Source organism: Cervus elaphus, chromosome 17, assembly GCF_910594005.1.
Source record: "Cervus elaphus chromosome 17, mCerEla1.1, whole genome shotgun sequence".
NCBI classification, from domain to species: Eukaryota; Metazoa; Chordata; class Mammalia; order Artiodactyla; family Cervidae; genus Cervus; species Cervus elaphus.
The window spans coordinates 21,513,481-21,533,788 of record NC_057831.1 but is presented as its reverse complement, the minus strand read 5'-3'; the positions used below and the strand labels follow the sequence as shown (position 1 = coordinate 21,533,788).

Sequence of the window (20,308 nt, the reverse complement as noted above, 5' to 3'; positions counted from 1 at the left end):
AAACTGCCAAGACAACTGATAATTTTTTTTTTCTTTTTGGCAGGTGGGTTAAATTCTAATAGCCATAATGCCTATGTCCTATCTCTTTAAGAAATCTATTTGATCCAAAGCACATCATTAGCCATTTTCAATTGTAGCATGCACAAGAGAGCCAGAGGCCCTTAAGAATATAGCCTTCGTAGGAGGGCTTCTGACAAAGCCCCTGCATTACACTCTTGTACTCTCTCTGGCTCACTCCTTAACCTGTGGTTCCTGCTCTCCTTCCTAGGGGCGAGTTTTGTTTTCAATGAGCAAGTGTGACTATTATGAACACAGGAAATGAAGGGTTTCTATCCTTGCTTTTTCTCTGAGCATCTTCAGATGAAGACAGCTGCTCAGCATCTGTGGGAAATGGTTTTATTACATGAATGGGGGAGCACTGATTCAATCCAAAGGACAGGGGACGTCAGAATTACACAAAGCTGCATTAGTGCCCTTGCTGTTGTGGCCTGGGAACGAATGGCGAGGCTTTTCACTCTGGGGCCACATGAAGGCAGTGAAGGAGACCACAATTACTTGCTGAAGATCCCCTCACCAGGGCTATAATTGGGTACCCCGTGCTACTCAGTTTTAGCCTTAATGATGAATAGCCAGCCTGCCATTGAGTGTACAGAAAACATCCTGGAGCTAAAGGTATGGGTGACTTTTGAATCGATTTCTCATAATGTAATCAATAAAATGCATCTTTACAGTCCACCAGATTCTGTAGACATGACTAGAAGATATGACTGATGCTTTGCATTAGGCTCTTAGATCATCACAAAAGAGCAAATGGAATTCTATGAGCTTACCACTTATGAAAACCTACAGACAAGAAAAAAAAATCTCACCCCCCCACTCCCTAACTGGCACATCCTTCCATGACAGCTCAATTTTATTTACTCTCTCAAACTGCCTTTAATGTTGGAGAAGTGGTGTCTCATCGGGTCAAATATGTATTTCTTTGAAAACCTACCCTGATTTTGTTTTACATTTAGGCCCTGAGAAACAATCAGGTGTGTAAACTGTACTTCATTGTAGCTATTGCCACTTACAGCTTGGGGAGACAAAGCCCCACAATTCCATGCTTGTATTTTTTCTCACCCCTTCTGATGAGATCCCAAACCCTAATTCTAAACTTCTTTTTATTTTTTGGTGTTTCCTCCCAGCATTTTATTAAGAAAAATTTCAAATCTAAATTGTTTAAGTGCTTACTAAGAAAACCTGAATCCCAGACCAAAAGACTACTGAGAAACACTTAATGAGTCAGAAAGTGTGATTTGCTTGCTCTTCAAAACTATGAGCATGAAAAAATAATTTAGATCACAGAGTCGAGCACATGGACTTTCCCTAGAAACAGCAAAACCATATTCCCTTGCTGGAGAAAGGGGTTTTCATCACTCCTTTCTTCCTCTCTAGCCACAGCTAAATTGACCAACAGTGGATACCTGTTAATAGGGAACCAAGATGTAAGCTGAGCAGAGTGAACCAGATTCCCTCTCAAGAACTTTGTGAGACACAAGGGCTCTGGTAATATGATCATAGGGACAAGAATTATAAGAAAGGTCATGTCCAGTTGGCTTGGGGCTGCCATATTGGGCCATGTGATAAAGTCATTTAGGTTTGGGAAGAGATGTTCAGAAGCAGGTATAAAAAGAACTTTCAGAAATAAATGTGGCTAATCACGGAAATTAAATCACAGGGGAAGTATCTTATTTCTTGAATTTCCAGTTCTAGTTTCTGTATTACCTTGCTCTATATCATTTGCTACTCTTAAATGTTCATGTTCTTCCCTAGCTTACATGGGTTTTTATTCCTTATAAGCAATAAACTTAAAAAAAAAAATAGGGTTATATTTTTGGCAGCTGAGGCTGCCAATTCATGTATAAGGTCAAATAGCTTACTGATTAAGAAAGAAAATATTATACAAGAGAGAGGTAAGAAAAGGCATTTCTTAGCATAATGGGTACTTCCATTTTTAATGCACTAGAGAACATACAGAAGTCTTCAGTCATATTTCCAACCCTCTATCACCATTTCCCTGGAGAAGGAAATGGCAACCCACTCCAGTATTCCTGCCTGGAGAATCCCATGGACAGAGGAGCCTGGCAGGTTACCGTCCATGGGGTGGTACAGAGTCGGACATAACTGAGTGACTAAACAACAACAATCACCATTTCCAGGCAGTTTGATGTTGTGTAGTTTCTAGACCATAGAAATCATGTACTTGTGTCTGTATCTAAGGTCCTTTGGATAACATTGTCATAGTTAATTTTACTATCTGGAGCTATTCAGTCTACTCCTGTGATCTCAACAAAGATTTTGAGAAAAAGAATTAAAAAAAAAATATCCAGTTCATTTTCTCAACCTTTGGAAACCCCACAAAGATGGCATGACTTCTCAAAAATTTACCAATTACTCCTGTCATAGCTCATGTTAAGAAAAGTGACATTAGAAAAAATTTGGGGCTCAGACAGACGGTCTGAAAAAACAAGATGAAAAATTATCACGTTTTAAGAAATACTAGTTTTACATTTTTCTCTCCTACTCCCACCTACTGATACATAAAACCCAGTGTCATTTCCTTTGCAACAACCACAGTCTGCTGGTGAACCACTCTTATCTGCATGAGCCCACTGCTCTCCGGGGGCTTAGGATGTCCTCTTTCACTTTTTCTTATCAGGACACCCTGCTTGTTTCATTTCTTCCTTCCCTGTACACCTCTTACATTTTCCCCCTTGATGTTTCCCCATCTTATCTCACTTGTGCCTTACTTGGTTAACATCCTCCGTATCCCAAAATGTCCAGGAAAAAGAACTAGACTAAGAGGCTGCAGACACAGGTACCAGTCCCAGCTCTGCCATCCATTAGGTGTGAAATTGTATTCCTTAGTTTTTCATCCATATCATGATGAAAAGTGCAAACAGCTGACCTCCAAGAGCCTTCCTAGTTGTCAAGTTCTGTAACTTTCTGTTCTTTTCCTCCTGTGGAAAAGACTTTCAAAAACGCTTACCTCATTACTATGTCTTTGTATCCCTACCAGTAAGCACCGTGTTGAGTACTTAGAGGATGTCTAATTGAGTGAGGTTATAAACAAAGCAAAAAGACAACCCAAAGAATGGGAGAAAAGGTTTGCAAACATTACAACTAATAGGAATTAATCTCCAAAATTATAAACAGCTCATGCAGCTCAATGTATTTAAAAAAAAAAAAAAGCCTCAATCAAAAAATAGGCAGAAGACCTAAATAGACATTGTTCCAGAGAAGACAAACAGATGGCTAAGCAGCACACGAAAAGATGTTCAACATCACTAATTATTAGAAAAATGCAAATCAAAACTACACTGAGATATCACCTCACAACAGTCAGAGTGGCCATCATCAAAATGTCTACAAAAAATAAATGCTGGAAAGGGCATGGAAAAAAGGGAATTCTCCTATGCTGTTGAGATTGTAAATTGGTATAACCACTATAGAGAACAATATATATGGAGGTTCCTTAAAAAACTAAAAATAGAGCTACCATATGACCCAGCAGTCCCACTCCTGGCATATATCCAGAGAAAAACATGGCTTGAAAGGATACAAGCACCCCAAGACATGGAAGTAAACTAAATGTCCACCAACAGCGGCATGAAGAAAGATGCGGTACTTATATACAGTGGAATATTACTCAGTCATTAAAAAGAATGAAGTAATGCCATTTGCAGGATCATAGGTGGATCTGGAGATGATCATTCTAAGTGAAATAAGTTAGAGAAAGACAAATATATGATACCACTTATATGCAGAATCTAAAAAGAATGATGCAAATGAATTTATTTATAAAATGAGACTTAGAGAATGAACTTACCGTCAGTGGGGGAAAGGATGGGGGTGAGGGGTAGATTGGGAGTTTGGGATTGACATGTACATACTGCTATATTTCAAATAGATAGCCAACGAGGATTTACTGCATAGCACAGGGAACTCTGCTCAATACTCTTTCATAACTGAAATGGGAAAAAATTTGATAAAGAATAGACATATGTATTTGCAGTAATATAACTGAGTCACTTTGCTGTACATCTGAAACTAACACAATATTGCTAATCAACCATACTCCAATATAAAATAAAAATTTAAAAACTAAATAAATGTATCTTATCAATAAAATATATAAATCAAAACTGTCAATAAGGGGAAACCATTAAAGAACTACCTAAAATAGGTCAGCATTACTGTAAGGAGTGAAGAGATTATGCAAAAGATGTTCATTCTTCTATATTGGATAGCTTCCTACCTGTTCAAGTTCACATTCAAAATGAATTAGCCCTGTCTCCTAAGCCTCCAACCACTCATCATCAGGAGCCACTTCTTACAAAATCTAAAATAAGTCAAGTATACCCTGAGATGAATAATCAGTGAAATCATTACTTGAAAGGGAACAATCATGTGCCCTACAATCATGTAAGTGGCTGGAACGTGACAAGCCAAATAATTAATGAAAAATGGAGTTACGCTGAGGTTAGCATCAAAAGGCGCTCCTTTTCCCAAAAATCAAACCTTTTTTTCCTTGAATATAAAAGATAACACATTTACTGTAGAAAGTTAAACAACATAGAAGAGAATAAGTAAGGTGGTTAAATGTCTCCTCAAACCTGCTAGGTTGCTATAACAAAACACCACAGACAGGGTGATTTAAACAACAGAAATTTATATTCTCACCATTACAGAGGCTAGTAGAAGCCCAAGATCAAGGAGAGAACAGGACAGGTTCTGGTAAGAGCAGTCTTCCCGGCTTGCAGACACCTGCCTTCTAGCCATGTCTTCACATGGCCTTTCCTCTGTGAATGCAAAGAGAGCATTCTGATGTCTCTTCTTAAAAGGACAGGAAGAGTTAGGTGTCAGGTTAGGGGTCCCACCCTAATTACTTCATTAAACTTTAATTACCTCCTTGAGGGCTCTGTCACCAGTCACACTGGGAGTTGGGTTTCAACATAGGAATTTTCAGAGAGAGAATTCCATCCATAATATCCTCCATAAAAACTTTCAGTTCAGTTCAGTTGCTCAGTCGTGTCCAACTCTTTGCGACCCCATGAACTGCAGCACGCCAGGCTTCCCTGTCTATCACCAACTCCCAGAGTCCACCCAAACCCATGTCCATCGAATTGGTGATGTCATCCAGCCATCTCATCCTCTGTCTTCCCCTTCTCCTCCTGCCCCCAATCCCTCCCAGCATCAAGGTCTTTTCCAACGAGGCAACTCTTCGCATCAGGTGGCCAAAGTATTGGAGGTTCAGCTTCAGCATCAGTCCTTCCAATGAACACCCAGGACTGATCTCCTTTAGGATGGAATGGTTGGATCTCCTTGCAGTCCAAGGGACTCTCAAGCGTCTTCTCCAACACCACAGTTCAAAAGCATCAATTCTTCGGCGTTCAGCTTTCTTTATAGTCCAACTCTCACATCCATACATGACCACTGCAAAAAACCATAGCCTTGACTAGACGGACCTTTGTTGGCAAAGTAAAGCCTCTGCTTTTTAACATGCTGTCTAGGTTGGTCATAACTTTCCTTCCAAGGAATAAGCATCTAAAAGCTTTAAGGATATTTAAATTCACACTACTAAATATAAACCTATATGATCATTTAATGGTTTACCTAATATTCCTTTTTATGGATGTACTATCATTTAAACAATCACATATTTATAGCTTCCAACTTTTTTGAGGTTATTAAAAATGCTGCAGTGAAAACACAGGTATATGTCTGTGCATGTACATTTGCACTTTTTTCCAATAATCTCCCTGGAATGAATTACAGGTAAGAGTCACTTTGTAGGAAATAAGTCTTAGAGAATTGGCACTAAAGATGCTGCTGTTCTAGCTGCTGTTATTGTGAGTAATAATGTCTTTTGTCTCTGACCTGGGCATCCAAGAACTGTTGATAGCCTAGCTTATTGGTCTTGCCAGTATGGTAGACTCTCAGATGCTCCCCAACTCATGACACATTTCCTCCACTATTTACGATAGTGTTCATTACCTTTTGCCAATTATCCACCTCAAACCTCATCAGGCTCAGAGGTTTTAAAACATAGAAACTTAAAAACTACTTGAAATTTTTATAGGTTTATTGATCTTTACTATGGCTTTTTTTGGGTAAATACCCATTTTCTATTATGTGTCTTTTTCTTTTTTGTATAAAATTGAAAAATGTTATTTGTATATTAAGAATATTGGCATTATCCTTTTTGTCCCTTTTCCAGCATTCAACACGCCAAAGTGAGGATATGGTGGGTCATTCTCTGGTTCAAAATTCCAGATTGCTTTGGGTCTTCCAGTTGAAGCCATCCATGATCACCTGTGCTGACAACATAGGAGCCAAAAGTCTGTGTATCGTCTCTGTGAAGGGGATCAAGGGATGACAGAATAGACTTCCTGTTGCTGCTGTGGGTGATGCTGATGGCCATAGTCAAGAAATGCAAACCAGAGCTCAGAAAGAAGGTACATCCAGCAGTGGTAATTCAACAATGAAAATCATACTGCAGAAAAGATGGTGTGTTTATTTTGAAGATAACGCAGAGGTCATAGTAAACTGTAAAAGCAAGATGGAAGGTTCTGCCATCGTGGGACCAATTAAAAGAATGTGAAGCAGGACTGCATTCAATGCTGACATCATTGCATGATTCTTTGGTGTATTTATAAAAAATAAAAACTATTCACTCCCACCACCAAAAAAAAAAAAAAAAATGCTGACATTTTGTTAGGTTCAAAGAAACTATTTTATAATATCGAAGTGTAAGTTGTATTTTTTTGTAAAGTCCAATCTAAAAATCTTTTTGCATTATGGGTTTTTGTCTTGGCTTCGAAATAAGTTAATATTAACTTGTGCCTTTGCAGAAAGTCAGGGGGACCACAGATTAGCAGGAAGAGTATGACACACACGCACACTCACATACACACACTTTCTGATTTATTTACCCAATTTGCTAAAATGAGGTGCCTGCACAAAGCTGAGGCAAATGCTTCAAACCTCAATGTGGCTTCCTCTGCCCACACCCCAGAATGTCAGTGGCAGAGGGCATATAGCCCAGTGACACTATCCTGTACATGGTGGGGCTTCACAGTGCTATTCCACAAAACTTTTATACTTGGAACTTACATCCCTCTTTCATCATAGGAGTTACACAAACAATTCCTGGGCTTAATTCCATTTATGAGACTTTATCAAGCCAACTCTCTTGCACAAAATATTTGTCTATACCTCTGACCCTTTCAAACCCCATCCCTTTTTTCTCTTGCAGAATTAAGCTATTTATACACTTTTATTTCAAATCCTGAAAGATGATGCTGTGAAAGTGTTGCACTCAATATGCCAGAAAATTTGGAAAACTCAGCAGTGGTCACAGGACTGGAAAAGGTCAGTTTTCATTCCAATCCCTAAGAAAGGCAGTCCCAAAGAATGCTCAAACTATCGCACAATTGTACTCATCTAACACGCTAGTAAGGTAATGCTCAAAATTCTCCAAGCCAGGCTTCAGCAATACATTAACCGTGAACTTCCAGATGTTCAAGCTGGTTTTAGAAAAGGCAGAGGAACCAGAGATCAAATTGCCAATATCCACTGGATCATCAAAAAAGCAAAAGAGTTCCAAAAAAACACCTACTTCTGCTTTAATGACTACGCCAAAGCCTTCGACTGTGTGGATCACAATAAACTGTGGAAAATTCTGAGAGATGGGCATACCAGACCACCTGACCTGCCTCTTGAGAAACCTGTATGCAGGTCAGGAAGCAACAGTTAGAACTGGACATGGAACAACAGACTGGTTCCAAATAGGGAAAGGAGTACATCAAGGGTGTATATTGTCACCCTGCTTATTTAACTTATATGCAGAGTACATCATGAGAAACGCTGGGCTGGAAGAAGCACAAGCTGGAATCAAGATTGCCAGGAGAAATATCAATAACCTCAGATATGCAGATGACACCACCCTTATGGCAGAGAAGGAAGAGGAACTAAAAAGCCTCTTGATGAAAGTGAAAGAGAAGAGTGAAAAAGGTGGCTTAAAGCTTAATATTCAGAAAACTAAGATCAGGGCATCTGGTTCCATCACCTGATGGGAAATAGATGGGGAGACAGTGGAAATAGTGTCAGACTATTTTTGGGGGACTCCAAAATCACTGCAGATGGTGACTGCAGTCAAGAAATTAAAAGACGCTTACTCCTTGGAAGGAAAGTGATGACCAACCTAGATAGCATATTAAAAAGCAGAGACATTACTTTGCCAACAAAGGTCCGTCTGGTCAAGGCTATGGTTTTTCCAGTGGTCATGTATGGATGTGAGAGTTGGACTGTGAAGAAAGCTGAGCGCCAAAAAATGTATGCTTTTGAACTATGGTGTTGGAGAAGACGCTTGAGTCCCTTGGACTGCAAGGAGATCCAACCAGTCCATCCTAAAGGAGATAAGTCCTGGGCGTTCAATGAAAGGACTGATGCTGAAGCTGAAACTCCAATACTTTGGCCACCTCATGTGAAGAGTTGACTCATTGGAAAAGACCCTGATGCTGGGAGGGATTGGGGGCAGGAGGAGAAAGGGACGACAGAGGATGAGATGGTTGGATGGCATCGCCGACTCGCTGGGCATGAGTTTGAGTAAACTCCTGGAGTTGGTGATGGACAGGGAGGCCTGGCGTGCTGCGATTCATGGGGTCGCAAAGAGTCGGACACGACTGAGAGATTGAACTGAACTGAACCTCTTTGGAAAATTTTAGATTCATTTTTCAAACTCCCTCATCTCACTTTTCACCCCTCATGCCACTAGTATTTTATCTATGATTGCATTAAATATACTATTCAAGAAGAAATGACATCTGAAAATGTTACACATGGCTATACATTTTCTTCAAAAATTTTCATCCCCCTTACATTTTTCCTTCATGTTATCTCATATTTTTTGGTAACTTTTATCTTTTTATTATTATTAATTTGTTATTAGTGCAAGAAAAATAGATAAAAGGCACCCAAATGGGAAACAAGAAGTAAAACTGTCATTACTTGAAGATGACAAGATACTACGTATAGGAAAACCTAAAGACTCCACCAAGAAACTGTTGGTACTAATATATAAATTCAATAAACTTTCAGGATACAAAAATTAATATATCCTTAATATTAACATATTATTAATTATTGTTAATATGAATTGTTATTATTCCAATAATTATTATCAATCCCTATCAAAATTCCAATGGAATATTTCACAGAAATAGAATAAATAACCGTTAAATGTGCATGAAACCACAAAAGACTCAGAGTCAAGGCACTCTTGAGAAAGAGGATAAAGCCCGATTTCAATGTATTTTACAAACTTGGAGTAATTGAAACTGTAGTACTGGCATACAAACAGACACATAGATCCGTAGAAAAGAATAGAAATCCCAGAAACAAACTCACACATATGGTCAATAAACTTACAACAAAGGAACCAAGAATATACAGTGGGGAAAGGCTGTGTGTGCTCAGTCACTTCACTTGTGTCCCACTCTTTGTGATCCTGTGGGTTGTAGCCCACCAGAACCCTCTGTCCCTGGGTTTCTCAGGCAAGAATACTGGAATGGGCTGCCACTCCCTCTTACAAAGGATCTTTCCGCCCCAGAGGTTGAACCCAAGTCTCCTGCATCCCCTGCATTGCAGGTGGATTCTTTACCTGCTGAGTCCCTGGGGAAGCCCCTTTTCAAAAAATGGTGCTAGGAAAACTGGACAGCCACAGGCAAAAGAATGAAACTGTACTACTACCTTACACCATAGACAAAAATCAACTGAGAATGGGTTAAAACTTCAACATAAGACCTAAATCCACAAAACTCCTAGAAGAAAACATAGTTAGTAAACCCCTTGACATCAGTCTTGTTTGTGATTTTTGGCACCAAAGCTGTTTAAAGTAGCCAGATAAAATAAGAGATCAAAAACATTGTTATTAATTTAAAGAACAGGTAACTCTGTAAGTATTTTCCATGCAGTATTTTAAACATACCGATACTAAAAAAAAAAAAATTTTTTCCTGAAATTAATATGTAACTGGGCATCCTACATTTTTATTTGCTAAATTTGGCAAGGCTAGCTGCACTGCATGGATCATGCCAAATAATATGACAGCATTATTGTATTGTTTCTGATTTTACTAGGAATGATGCTATAGTGTTTCTCTAAGTACCCCAGGGGTGCTGATCTTAATACCATAAATCCAACAGGGGTAGAAACCACTCGTAAGTTTGTAAACTCAATCCCAACCCAGTGCTTCATATATAACATGTGCTTAATACATACTGACTGGATAAATGATATAGATATACTTTGTTATGCTAGTTAGCCAAGTTTAACAAAGACAAAAGCATACAGCTTAGGTTTTATTATTTTGTAAAACTATGTAGGGATGCTTACCTCAAGTGGCAAACTAGACGTGCATACACAAGCAGATGTGAAATAACATAAAAGAACTCAACAGCAATTAAAGAGTTTTGGTTCTAGAGTCACTCTGTCAGGGTTCATATATCACCCCCAGTTTTTACTGACTGCCTGATTCTGGGCAAGTTTCCTCCTAGCCTTAGATGGCACATTGATAAATGAGAACAATGATGACATCTACCTCAGAGTTAATGAGGATACATCTGCTAAATTCATAGTAAATAATTAGCACAGTGCCTGGCATGGAGATTTTAATAAATGCTACCCACTAATAAAAGTTATTATTATAGCTACTCTATTTGAACACTCATCAAGGGCTAAGTACTCTCCTAAACATTTTATTTTTTGGGGGGGGCGGATTTCACATGATTTTTATTGAGGAGTTTGTCTCACTACAGAGAACTCACAGGCCGTTAATTACGATATCGGAGTGAGAGGCTGGGCAGCAAACACGGCTACCAAATGTCATCTGGTTCCTCATGGGAAAAGGCCGCAAAACTTTCATCTTTGTCACTAGATGGTAGCGTGTCCAACTGTGAGCTCTCTCTGAACACCTTTTTGGAACTCTTATCCGTGGTGTCCTGGTCTGGATTCTGTTGCAGGATTTTCATGTATTTCTCTAGAGGATTTTCACCACAAACAGATTTAGATTTGTCTTTCATTTCCTGAACACTTGATTCGTATTCTTTTTCAATTTCCAACTTCAATGATTCTTCAATTAGCCTCCTTTCCTGATCCAGCTTCTCAAGTTCTCGCCGCTCCCTCTGCAGAGTCTCCTGCCTCTCACTCTGCCTCTGCTCTTCTCCCTGCCTTCGTTTCCTCGCCTGCTGTTCTCGGAGTTTTTCTTCTTCCTTCTGTTCTCCAAGCGATTTCTGGTTGACACCCGAGTACTGAGACAAGACGGGCCTGGTGGGCACAGGGGGTGTAGCGCCGTCCCCACGAGGCATGTCTCCAGCATGATGGAGGCCATCTCTCTCGAACTGCCCTGGCACACTCCGTCCATATTCAAAAGATGGTTCAAATTCCTCATTATCCTTAAAAACGAGCTTGTCTGGATTTGAAAATTCACTTTTGTCTTGAAGTTCTGTAGGTCTTTGATAAAGACCGGCCTTCTGCTCCAGAGGGCTGGACAGCGAGTGTGCAGAAAGGCTGGGCCCGGACTCGGCAGGCGAAGGCTGTGGCTTTCTGTCGGGACAGGTGGCAGTCACAGTGGACCGGCCCAGACCTTCCAGGTACATTTCACTATCAAGGCTTCTCGCTTTGGGGAGTGGCGTGGAGGCGAGCCGTCTGGAGGTTATGCTCTTGTGTGACCTTGAGGCCATGCTGCTGGGCACCTCGGACACCTCGCTCTCGTCCCCTCCGCATGTGCTCACTGGAGGCTGCTGAGAGGTGACTCTAGCGTCCACAAACACACACCTCTCGGGAACAGCTGCAGTGATGTTCTTGAAAGTCCCCGGCAGACGCAGCGGGGGTGTGCTCCTGGTTGCCAAACGGCTCTTGGCAGGGCACTGACCGGCCCTTTGATGGTAGCTCTGGAAAGCTTTTCCCAGGCGCTCTGCCTCCTGCTCCAGCTCTCTCACCCTTACCTTGGTACTGGCTACAAACTCGAGGTCAGAATCAGGGGAACTGCCCTCTGCATTGGCATTTGGGTATTTGAGGATTCGCAGTGTAACTGGGCCTGCTGTCGCCTCCTCTTGTCTCAGAGGATTTTTCAAGAAATCCCCACTGATGTCGCCATCACGAGGCACCGCCCTGGTGCTCATTAACCCGCTGATGGAGTGATTCAGCAGACAGTGCTTCGGGTTGCGGTACACTTCATTCTCTAGCAGTGTCTGAGTTTGTTTTAGTTGTGATTTTAAAATTGAAACCTGTGTAGTTAACCTCTTGACAGAAGCATCATATTCTAATACCTGGGCCTTCAGCTGGGTGGAGCGCTCAATTTCACTTTGAAGCTGTTTTTGTAGAGCTTGCTTGTGGGTTTCAAACTCCTTATGCTCAAATGCAATAGCGTTTTCTGCTTTCTTTAATTCTTTCTGAAAAATCAGCAGTTCGGGAGACGGCTGAGCTATGCGGTTTAGGAGATGCATGTTTTCACTTTTCATGTCTTCCACTTGTTGTTTAAGTAGTTTATTTTGTGCCTGAAGCTCCAGTTTTCCTTCTTTCAGTAGAGAATAGTCACTCATCTCTTTAACCTTCTCGCTTAGAATGTGGTTTTGCTTTGTTAATGCCAAACACTGCACTCTGACAGACTCCAACTCAAGCTCGAGTTCTTTCACACGGTTGATAGAACGATCAAGTTCTTCCTTTTTACAATTAAGAGCTGCAAGTTCCTCCTGCAAATGTATAGCTTTCTCTTTATTTTTCCTTTCATCTTCGATCAGTCTGTTGGTTCTAGTGATATAGTCCTCCTTCAGTTCAAGTTGATACTTTAGAAGTTCGTTCTTGAGCTTTTGGTCATAGGTCTCCTCAATGCTCTTTATATGCAACTCCCGTCTCCTCAGTCCATCAGTCACGCTTTTAGTTTTTTCTTCTTGTAGCCTCTGGGCCAATTCAAAGGCTTCAATTCTTTGCTTCAGCTCGGCTTCTCTGCCTCTCAGCAAATCTATGTCTTCTAGTAGAAGCTGCCTTTGAGCATAGATATCTTTTGTTTCATTCTCCTGGTGCTTTTGAATTCTCTCAAGGGTTATCTTTTCCTGAGACATCAGGGCTTCAGATTTTGCTTGACAATTTCTCTCAAATTCGTTCCGGAACTCAGCAAACTCCTTCTCACACTTCCTTTTCTCTTCCATTTTAACTTTCACTATTTCAGTATCTTTAAAGTATTTCAACTTCTGACTCATTTCTGCCCGAAGCCGCTGTTCTATTTCCCTCTTATATTCGTTTAACTTGACTTCTAAGGATTCTAACTTTGGCTGTTGAGGGCAAGCACCGGCAAACTCATTGTCAATAAACTGAAGCTTCTCCGCAAGAGAGTCTTTGATGGGAAATGTTGAACTTGTCTGGGTTTCCATATTGCAACTTTCTTTATTCTGATGATATTCCGCCAATTCTTTCAGAAATTGTATAAGAAATCCTTTTTGGTTTTCTTTATCAAATCCTGAAGTCAGTGACTTGTAGAGACTGGATTCAGGACTGATTTTAAAAAGATGCAATAGATTCTGCATAGTAAGTACCTTTTCTTTCGCCAAACCACTTTCCGGAAAGAAGACAGAAAGCGAATACTCATAGCCACATCTCTGTAAGTGATCGGCCACTAGCGAGTTGGAAGCTCCTATTAAGAGGGAGCTCTCTTCCACTGAGATGGATGGGGACTGCACTTTACCATTTAGAACAGGCTGCATCAGTTCGTGAATCAGCTGGTTTCTGAGCTGTGTCTTGAGTGTGCCCAGTACACCCCGATCCTTAAACGTCTGGTACAGCTTTTTGCGCAGATCATCTTGACTCAACACATCAGATTTGGGGAACATGATGGACCAGAAGAGAATCGGTTATCGTTTACCAGGAGGAACAAAGTGAACCTTCCGCTTCGTACGGCCTAGGAACTCAGGCAGAGATGCGCACTTCCCGGAAGTTCTGATAGGTGGGCGTGGCTACGACTCTCGCGGGTGGAGACCGGAAGACTGAAGTCTAGAGAATTTCATGGGCGGAGACCGGAAGACTGAAGTCTAGAGAACGTGCAGCATCGGCCAGAATTCGCGCCGCCCGGAGCAGATCCCAGCCCTCCCCGCGGTCCGGCAAACAGAGTAGCCTTAAGTCTTCTCCTAAACATTTTAAATGTTATTTTCAGTTTAAACAATAAAATAGCAGCCTTCCCTTTTGAATCCATTCACTGAAGTAAGAAAAAGAAGGTAAGTGATTTAACTTTTTCAGATGTCTCTAAACTGGGAATCAGAGACTTACACAACAGAAAACAATGATTCTCAAATTGTGTTCCTGGGACCAGTATCACCATGTGTACTAGATTTCAATCGCCACTGTTAACAAGTACCACAAATTTAATAATTAAAATAACACAAATGAGGGACTTTCTTGGTGGTCCAGTCAGGACTTACTGCTCCCCATACGGGGGGGGGGGGGGGGCGGGGGGGCCGATTCCACCCCTGGTCAGGAAACTAGACCCCACAAGCCACAACTAAGAGTTCCATGCCAAATAAAGATCTCTCAAGCTGCAACTAAAAAAAAAAAGAAAGAAAACTCCCGCATGCCACAACTAAGACCCAGTGCAGCCAAAAAAGTAAATAACTGTTTAAAAAATAAATAACAAAGTATTACTTGTATGTCAGATGCCTGGACCCAGCGTGGCTCAGCTGGTTCTCTGCTTGGAGTCTTCATGAAGGCAGAATCAAGCTGTCCTCACGGCCGCACTTCTTCTAGAAGCTCTAGGGATGAATCCACTTTCAGATTTATTCAGGTTGTATGGAGAAGGAAATGGCAACCCACTCTAGTACTCTTGTCTGGGGAATTCCGCGGACAGAGGACATGGCAAGCTACAGCCCATGGGATCGCAAAGAGTCGGACACGATCGTGCGACTAACTTTTCACTTTTCAATCAGAGTTCAGTTCCTTGTCGGACTGAGGCCCCTGTTTTCTTGAGCTGTCTGGAGCTGTCTGTTTCTTGAACAGACCTCAACCTTGCCTTATAGCCTCCTCCTCCATCTCTGAAACGAGCAAGGGCATGGTGACGGTTTCTCTGCACTGACCCCCTCCTTCCACTTTTAAGGGCTCACGTGATTACATTGGATCCACTCAGAAACTCCGGGACAGCCTACAGTCAGTTGATTAGTAACACCTGAATTACTTCAGCAAAATCCCTTCACAGGGGTTCCTAGTCTGGAATTTGATTGAATAAGAAGAGCATGGGATTACTGGTGAGACAGCTTTAGACCTTGGAACTTTCTGAAATTCAAAATTTCTCTGGCCTCAGCCCAAGGTTTGCTGAATCAGAACTCAGAATGGGGCCCAGCAATCTGTGTTTTTACAAGCCTGTCTGATGATTCTAATCCATGCACACCTACGTTCAAGAAAAATTGTGACAAGTATTAAACTACATGGTTCGATTTCAAAACTTAAAGCCAAGTAAACCAGTTCTCAGTTTTAAAGTGAATCTCTAGAAGGAACTTATTTTAATAATTTTTTTATAGTGTCAATACAGTGACTACATTAATTATATCAGCTATTACTGATTCCAGTTATTTTCATTGTTGATAAGGCAGTTTAACTTTTTTAAGTGGAAATATAGTTCAATGTTGTGTTAATTTTAGATGTATAACAAAGTGATTCAGTTTTACATATATATGTGTCAACTTCATTTTTAATGGGTACAAATGAAATTTTTATTTCCCTAAACAAGTTTTTTGAATGTATCTTCATGAAAAAGAGTCTAGTTTGAGGGGAAAAGTCCTCAATCACAGAGGATAATGTGAAATTTCAAACAACTGAGGAATTCCATACAGCAACTTGGAAACCCCTTCGACTTTGGATCGTTAGGAGGATCTAAGAAGTATGTTGCAGGCCTCACTTATCTCTTACTCATTATCTGCCTCCTTGATTCGAAATTTTTTCATTTCTTTTGACTTCTTCTGAAGTCTCAACTCTAACTCTCAAGTGAACAGGAGCTGGCTCCAGAAGACGAGTTTTTGAGTTTCTCAACTGGCCAAATTGTGGGTACATAGTAGTAGTAGTGTTAGTTGCTCCGTCATGTCTGACTCTGACCCCACGGACTGTAGCCCTCCAGGCTCCTCTGTCCTGGGATTCTCCAGGCCAGAATACTGGAGTAGATTGCCATTCACTTCTCCAGAGGATCCTCCTGACCCACGGATCAAACCCGGGTCCCCTGCATTACAGGCAGATTTTTTATCTTTTGAGCTACAGGGAAGAACTATGTGTGTGCATACAGAAAATATAGGTTGGAGGGGAATTATTTCCTCACTAAAATATGCTAAACAAACCCTTTTATCTTATGTAACTATATTATTAATAAATGTTCTATAGTCAATTTTACAATGAAAGAAGAGTAACAGGGCATAAAATTTCTCTGCAAACGAAATGGCAAAAAACTGACATAGCTGCTTTAGCCTGTCATATAATACACCTTAGTTCAGTCGTTCAGTCATGTCCGACTCTTTGCAACCCCGTGGACTGCAGCACACCAGACTTGCCTGTCCTTCACTATCTCCTGGAGTTTGCTCAAACTCTAGTCCATTGAGTCGGTGGTGATGCTGTCTAAACATCTCATCCTCTGTCCCACTCCAGTACTCTTGCCTGGAAAATTCAATGGACGGAGGAGCCTGGTGGGCTGTGGTCCATGGGGTCGCCAGGAGTCGGGCACGAATGAGCGACTTCACTTTCACTTTTCACTTGTATGCATTGGAGAAGGAAATGGCAACCCACTCCAGTGTTGTTGCCTGGAGAATCCCAGGGACGGGGGAGCCTAGTCTATGGGGTTGCATAGAGTTGGACACGACTGAAGCAACTTAGCAGCAGCAGCAGCATCCTCTGTCACTCCTCCTCCTGCCCTCAATCTTTCCCAGCATCAGGGTTTTTTCCAATGAGTTGGCTCTTTGCATCAGGTGACCAATACTTGCCGCCCATGAAATTCAGGTGTGTGCAATCACAGTTACCTGCAAACACAGCTACCCAGGTGGCTCAGTGGTAAAGAATCTGCCTGTCAATGCAGGGGCCACATGTTCAATCTCTGGGTTTGGAAGACCCCTGGGGAAGGAAATGGCAACCCACTCCGGTATTCTTACCTGGGCAATCCCAAGGACAGAGGAGCCTGGTGAGCTATAGTCTACATGGGTCACAAGAGTCGGACACAACTTAGTGACCAAACAACAAGAACAATGACAAATCACAGCTATGTATTAACTTTGACAGATGAGTCATTAGAGAATGTTTCCCTGAGTTTCACTTTATACACTTTGAAAAACTCAACCAAAGTCTCAGGGGACTTTGGCCATATAATTGATTTCTTTTATCGTATCGCACACCATAGGATCCAGGTTCTGGATCAAGTTCAAAAGTCATCACATTACTAGCCTTTTATGTACACAAATGTAGTTGAATTACTTTTTCACAATGGCTAGAGACTAGTTGAGTTAGTCTGTCATAATTGCTAGAGACTGCAGGGTTTTGTCCCCTTATATTCATATATTAGTTCCTAATGCCCAATGTGATGGGTTTGGGAGGCAGGGCCTTTAGGATATGATTAGGTCAGGAGGTTGGAGTCCTCTTGAATGGGGTTAGTGCCCTTATAAAAGAGACATTATGCATACATTAAGCAGATGGTCATCTATTAACCAGGGGTAAAGCTCTCAACAGTCACTGAATGTGTAGGTGCCTTGATCTTTGACTTCCCAAGACTCCAGAATTCAGAACTAAACATAAGCCACCCAGGCTGTGGTATTCTGTTATAGTAGCCTGAATGGGCTAAGACAATAATGTTTGTTTTGTTGTATTTTAAGTTTCTTAAACACCTCAAACCACTCTCTACCACCAGCCTCAAAAGCTCCAGAAAGCATTTCTGTAGAACTCTCAGCAGAACCCACACTAAGTCAGGCACACATAGTGAGGACTGTGGGAATGAGGGGCCAGATATACAATGAAAATTGTTGAAAGACATGATTGAGAAGTGGAGTCCACTCTATGTTTTAAAAAACATTCCCCCTAAAGCAATCTCACAGCTAAACTTGCCATTTGAAGCTGGGCGGGGAGGAATCTGCTTAAAATGATTCAAAATGGTCTTTGGTGCTACTGTTTTCCTCTCCCTTGTGCATTCCTGAGGCAGACACAGTTATAGTTCTATTTCAAGCTTAAAAAAAAAAACGCAGCTCAACCTCATCCCCTGGTAATAGACCTGGTTTATCACTCCCCCCACTTAGGCATTTACACAGGAGCATGGACGTTAATGCAGCATGTCAGTAAATGGAGACTCTCAGAGTTAAGGGTTAATCAAAATAATTTAGGTGATAGCAGTTGACTCCCAGGAGAATCGGAGTCCTCATCAGAAGCTGGCTGCACGTGAGAGGGAAAGAAGAAAAAAATCGTGAAAGCCGTGGCTCTTTCAGCAGAAACCTCCAGGTCTCAGCTGGCACACAGGCTCAATTACCGGCTTTTAGCTTAGTGGAAAGTCAAGCCTCCCCAAGCCCACTGGTGCTCCAGGCATTTTATTGGCTCATTAAATATAGGATTTTGCTTTTCAGCTCCAGCCAAATGTGATGTGCTGTCCACACAGAAAGTATGATGAGGACTGGAATAGCTGACACACGCTTCCTTTGCCCCTTCCCCGTGCGTCTCTCTTCCCACCCTCCTCCTAAAGGCTTTATTACCATCACAGGATTCATGTGGAAATAAGCAGTGAGAGGCTCTGTTCATAAAGACTCCCACCTCCATTTGCTTCTTAAAAGGTGTGTTTTCAGCGTGTGTGGGTGAGATTAAGTCACTCAGACATATTTCCTACCCCAAAAGTAGATGACAAATGAGGAAAACAGACCCAGAGGACTTAAATATTACTGAAAAAGCATCAATTAAGCAAACTAAAAAGGCTTAACATCAGAAGTCATTCATGAACAAGGGAAAACAGTGAGAAGCTGCTTGAGACAGGAGAAAGTAGAGAAGGGTTTTTGCCTCAATTGTTTATCCTGATTGAGGATGTGCATGCATAGGGCTGGACTATTAAAGTAAGTCCATACAATGGAAGCGGGGGAGAGTGAAGAGAGATGTCCTGGAGTCCTGGGTTTCCATCCCAGCAGACCCTGGAGGCCCCTGCCTCTCATACTTCCTGATTCCTCTTTTCTCTTTTCAAAGTAAGCCAGCTTAGAAAAACTGAAGAAATATATCTAAAAACAATCTGCAGTACCATTTGTCACACACATAAGCCTACTACATTATTTTTGAAATAGTAAGTATTTAAACAATAAACTCACACAGATGAAGTTTCAGTAAAACTGAACACATTAATATGGCATTGCTGGCATTTAAAGTGGTGAAACACTTAATAGAGGAAACCATAGAGCGGCTGGTAATAGGCAGTAACAACCAAAAGTAAGTTTATACCTTTTGACTAAATGTACATATACTGCAATTTATGTAAAAAAGAAAATTAGTGAACCCTGTTAGACCTCATGCTAAATAGTTATCCCTAACAGAGATGAATAAGAAATTGTCTTCAGTTACAAACTTCAGCCCCTTCCTCTCTAGTAGCGGAAGACCCACTTCCTGAGACACGCGCTGGGTATGGCAGTAACACAGAGAAGAGGCAGAAGGAATGAAGGGGCCTCAATTCCATACATACTGGACGTCTGTGTTGGCTTCTGAGAGTCAGATAGATAGTCCCCGTACTCAAGATGCCTACCATGTCCCAGTGATTCCAGCTGAAACTGGTGGTGTAGGCAATGGCCCCAAGAGGATGAAGTAGCCTCATGTATTTGGAGAGCTAGATGTAACATGGTATTTCTGGAGGTAGACAGAGGGAGAGAGGCCAGGCTGAGGGGAACTTGTATACCAAAGAGGCTGCTGAGATGTCACCCTGTACTTGATGGAGGCTCACTGAAGGATCTGGAGAGGGATGACAGAATTAGGTATGTGTTTTACAAAGGTGATTCTGTTGCCAGTGTGGAAAATGAGATGGGTTGGGGTTGGAGGAGCAGCTAGGTTGGAGATCGTGAGACCATAGTCTACTGCAACAGTCCAGATGAGGAATCACCAAGGTTTGAACTAGGTGAGCACCAAAGGGGACAGAGAGAAGAAGATGAATTCAAAAGATCTGCTCCAGCCGGTCTTTGCCATTCATAAGGAAATTATCCCTGCAAACTCCCAGTGAATGGATATGGCGTTGTCTGTAGAA

At 41.4% G+C, this 20,308-nt stretch overlaps 1 protein-coding gene across 1 annotated transcript; it reads right to left on the bottom strand.

Moving 5' to 3' along the window:
• Positions 1-10,828: 10,828 nt before the first annotated feature.
• On the bottom strand, positions 10,829-14,068 carry LOC122673390 (oral-facial-digital syndrome 1 protein-like). Its single transcript, XM_043871130.1, has one exon. The coding sequence runs from the start codon at positions 13,929-13,931 to the stop codon at positions 10,920-10,922; it is 3,012 nt and encodes a 1,003-aa protein (XP_043727065.1). The 5' UTR covers positions 13,932-14,068; the 3' UTR covers positions 10,829-10,919.
• Positions 14,069-20,308: the final 6,240 nt, after the last annotated feature.

Coding starts and splice junctions, on each gene's coding strand:
- LOC122673390 (XM_043871130.1), bottom strand. CDS start 13,931: ATGTTCCCCAAATCTGATGTGTTGAGTCAAGATGATCTGCGCAAAAAG.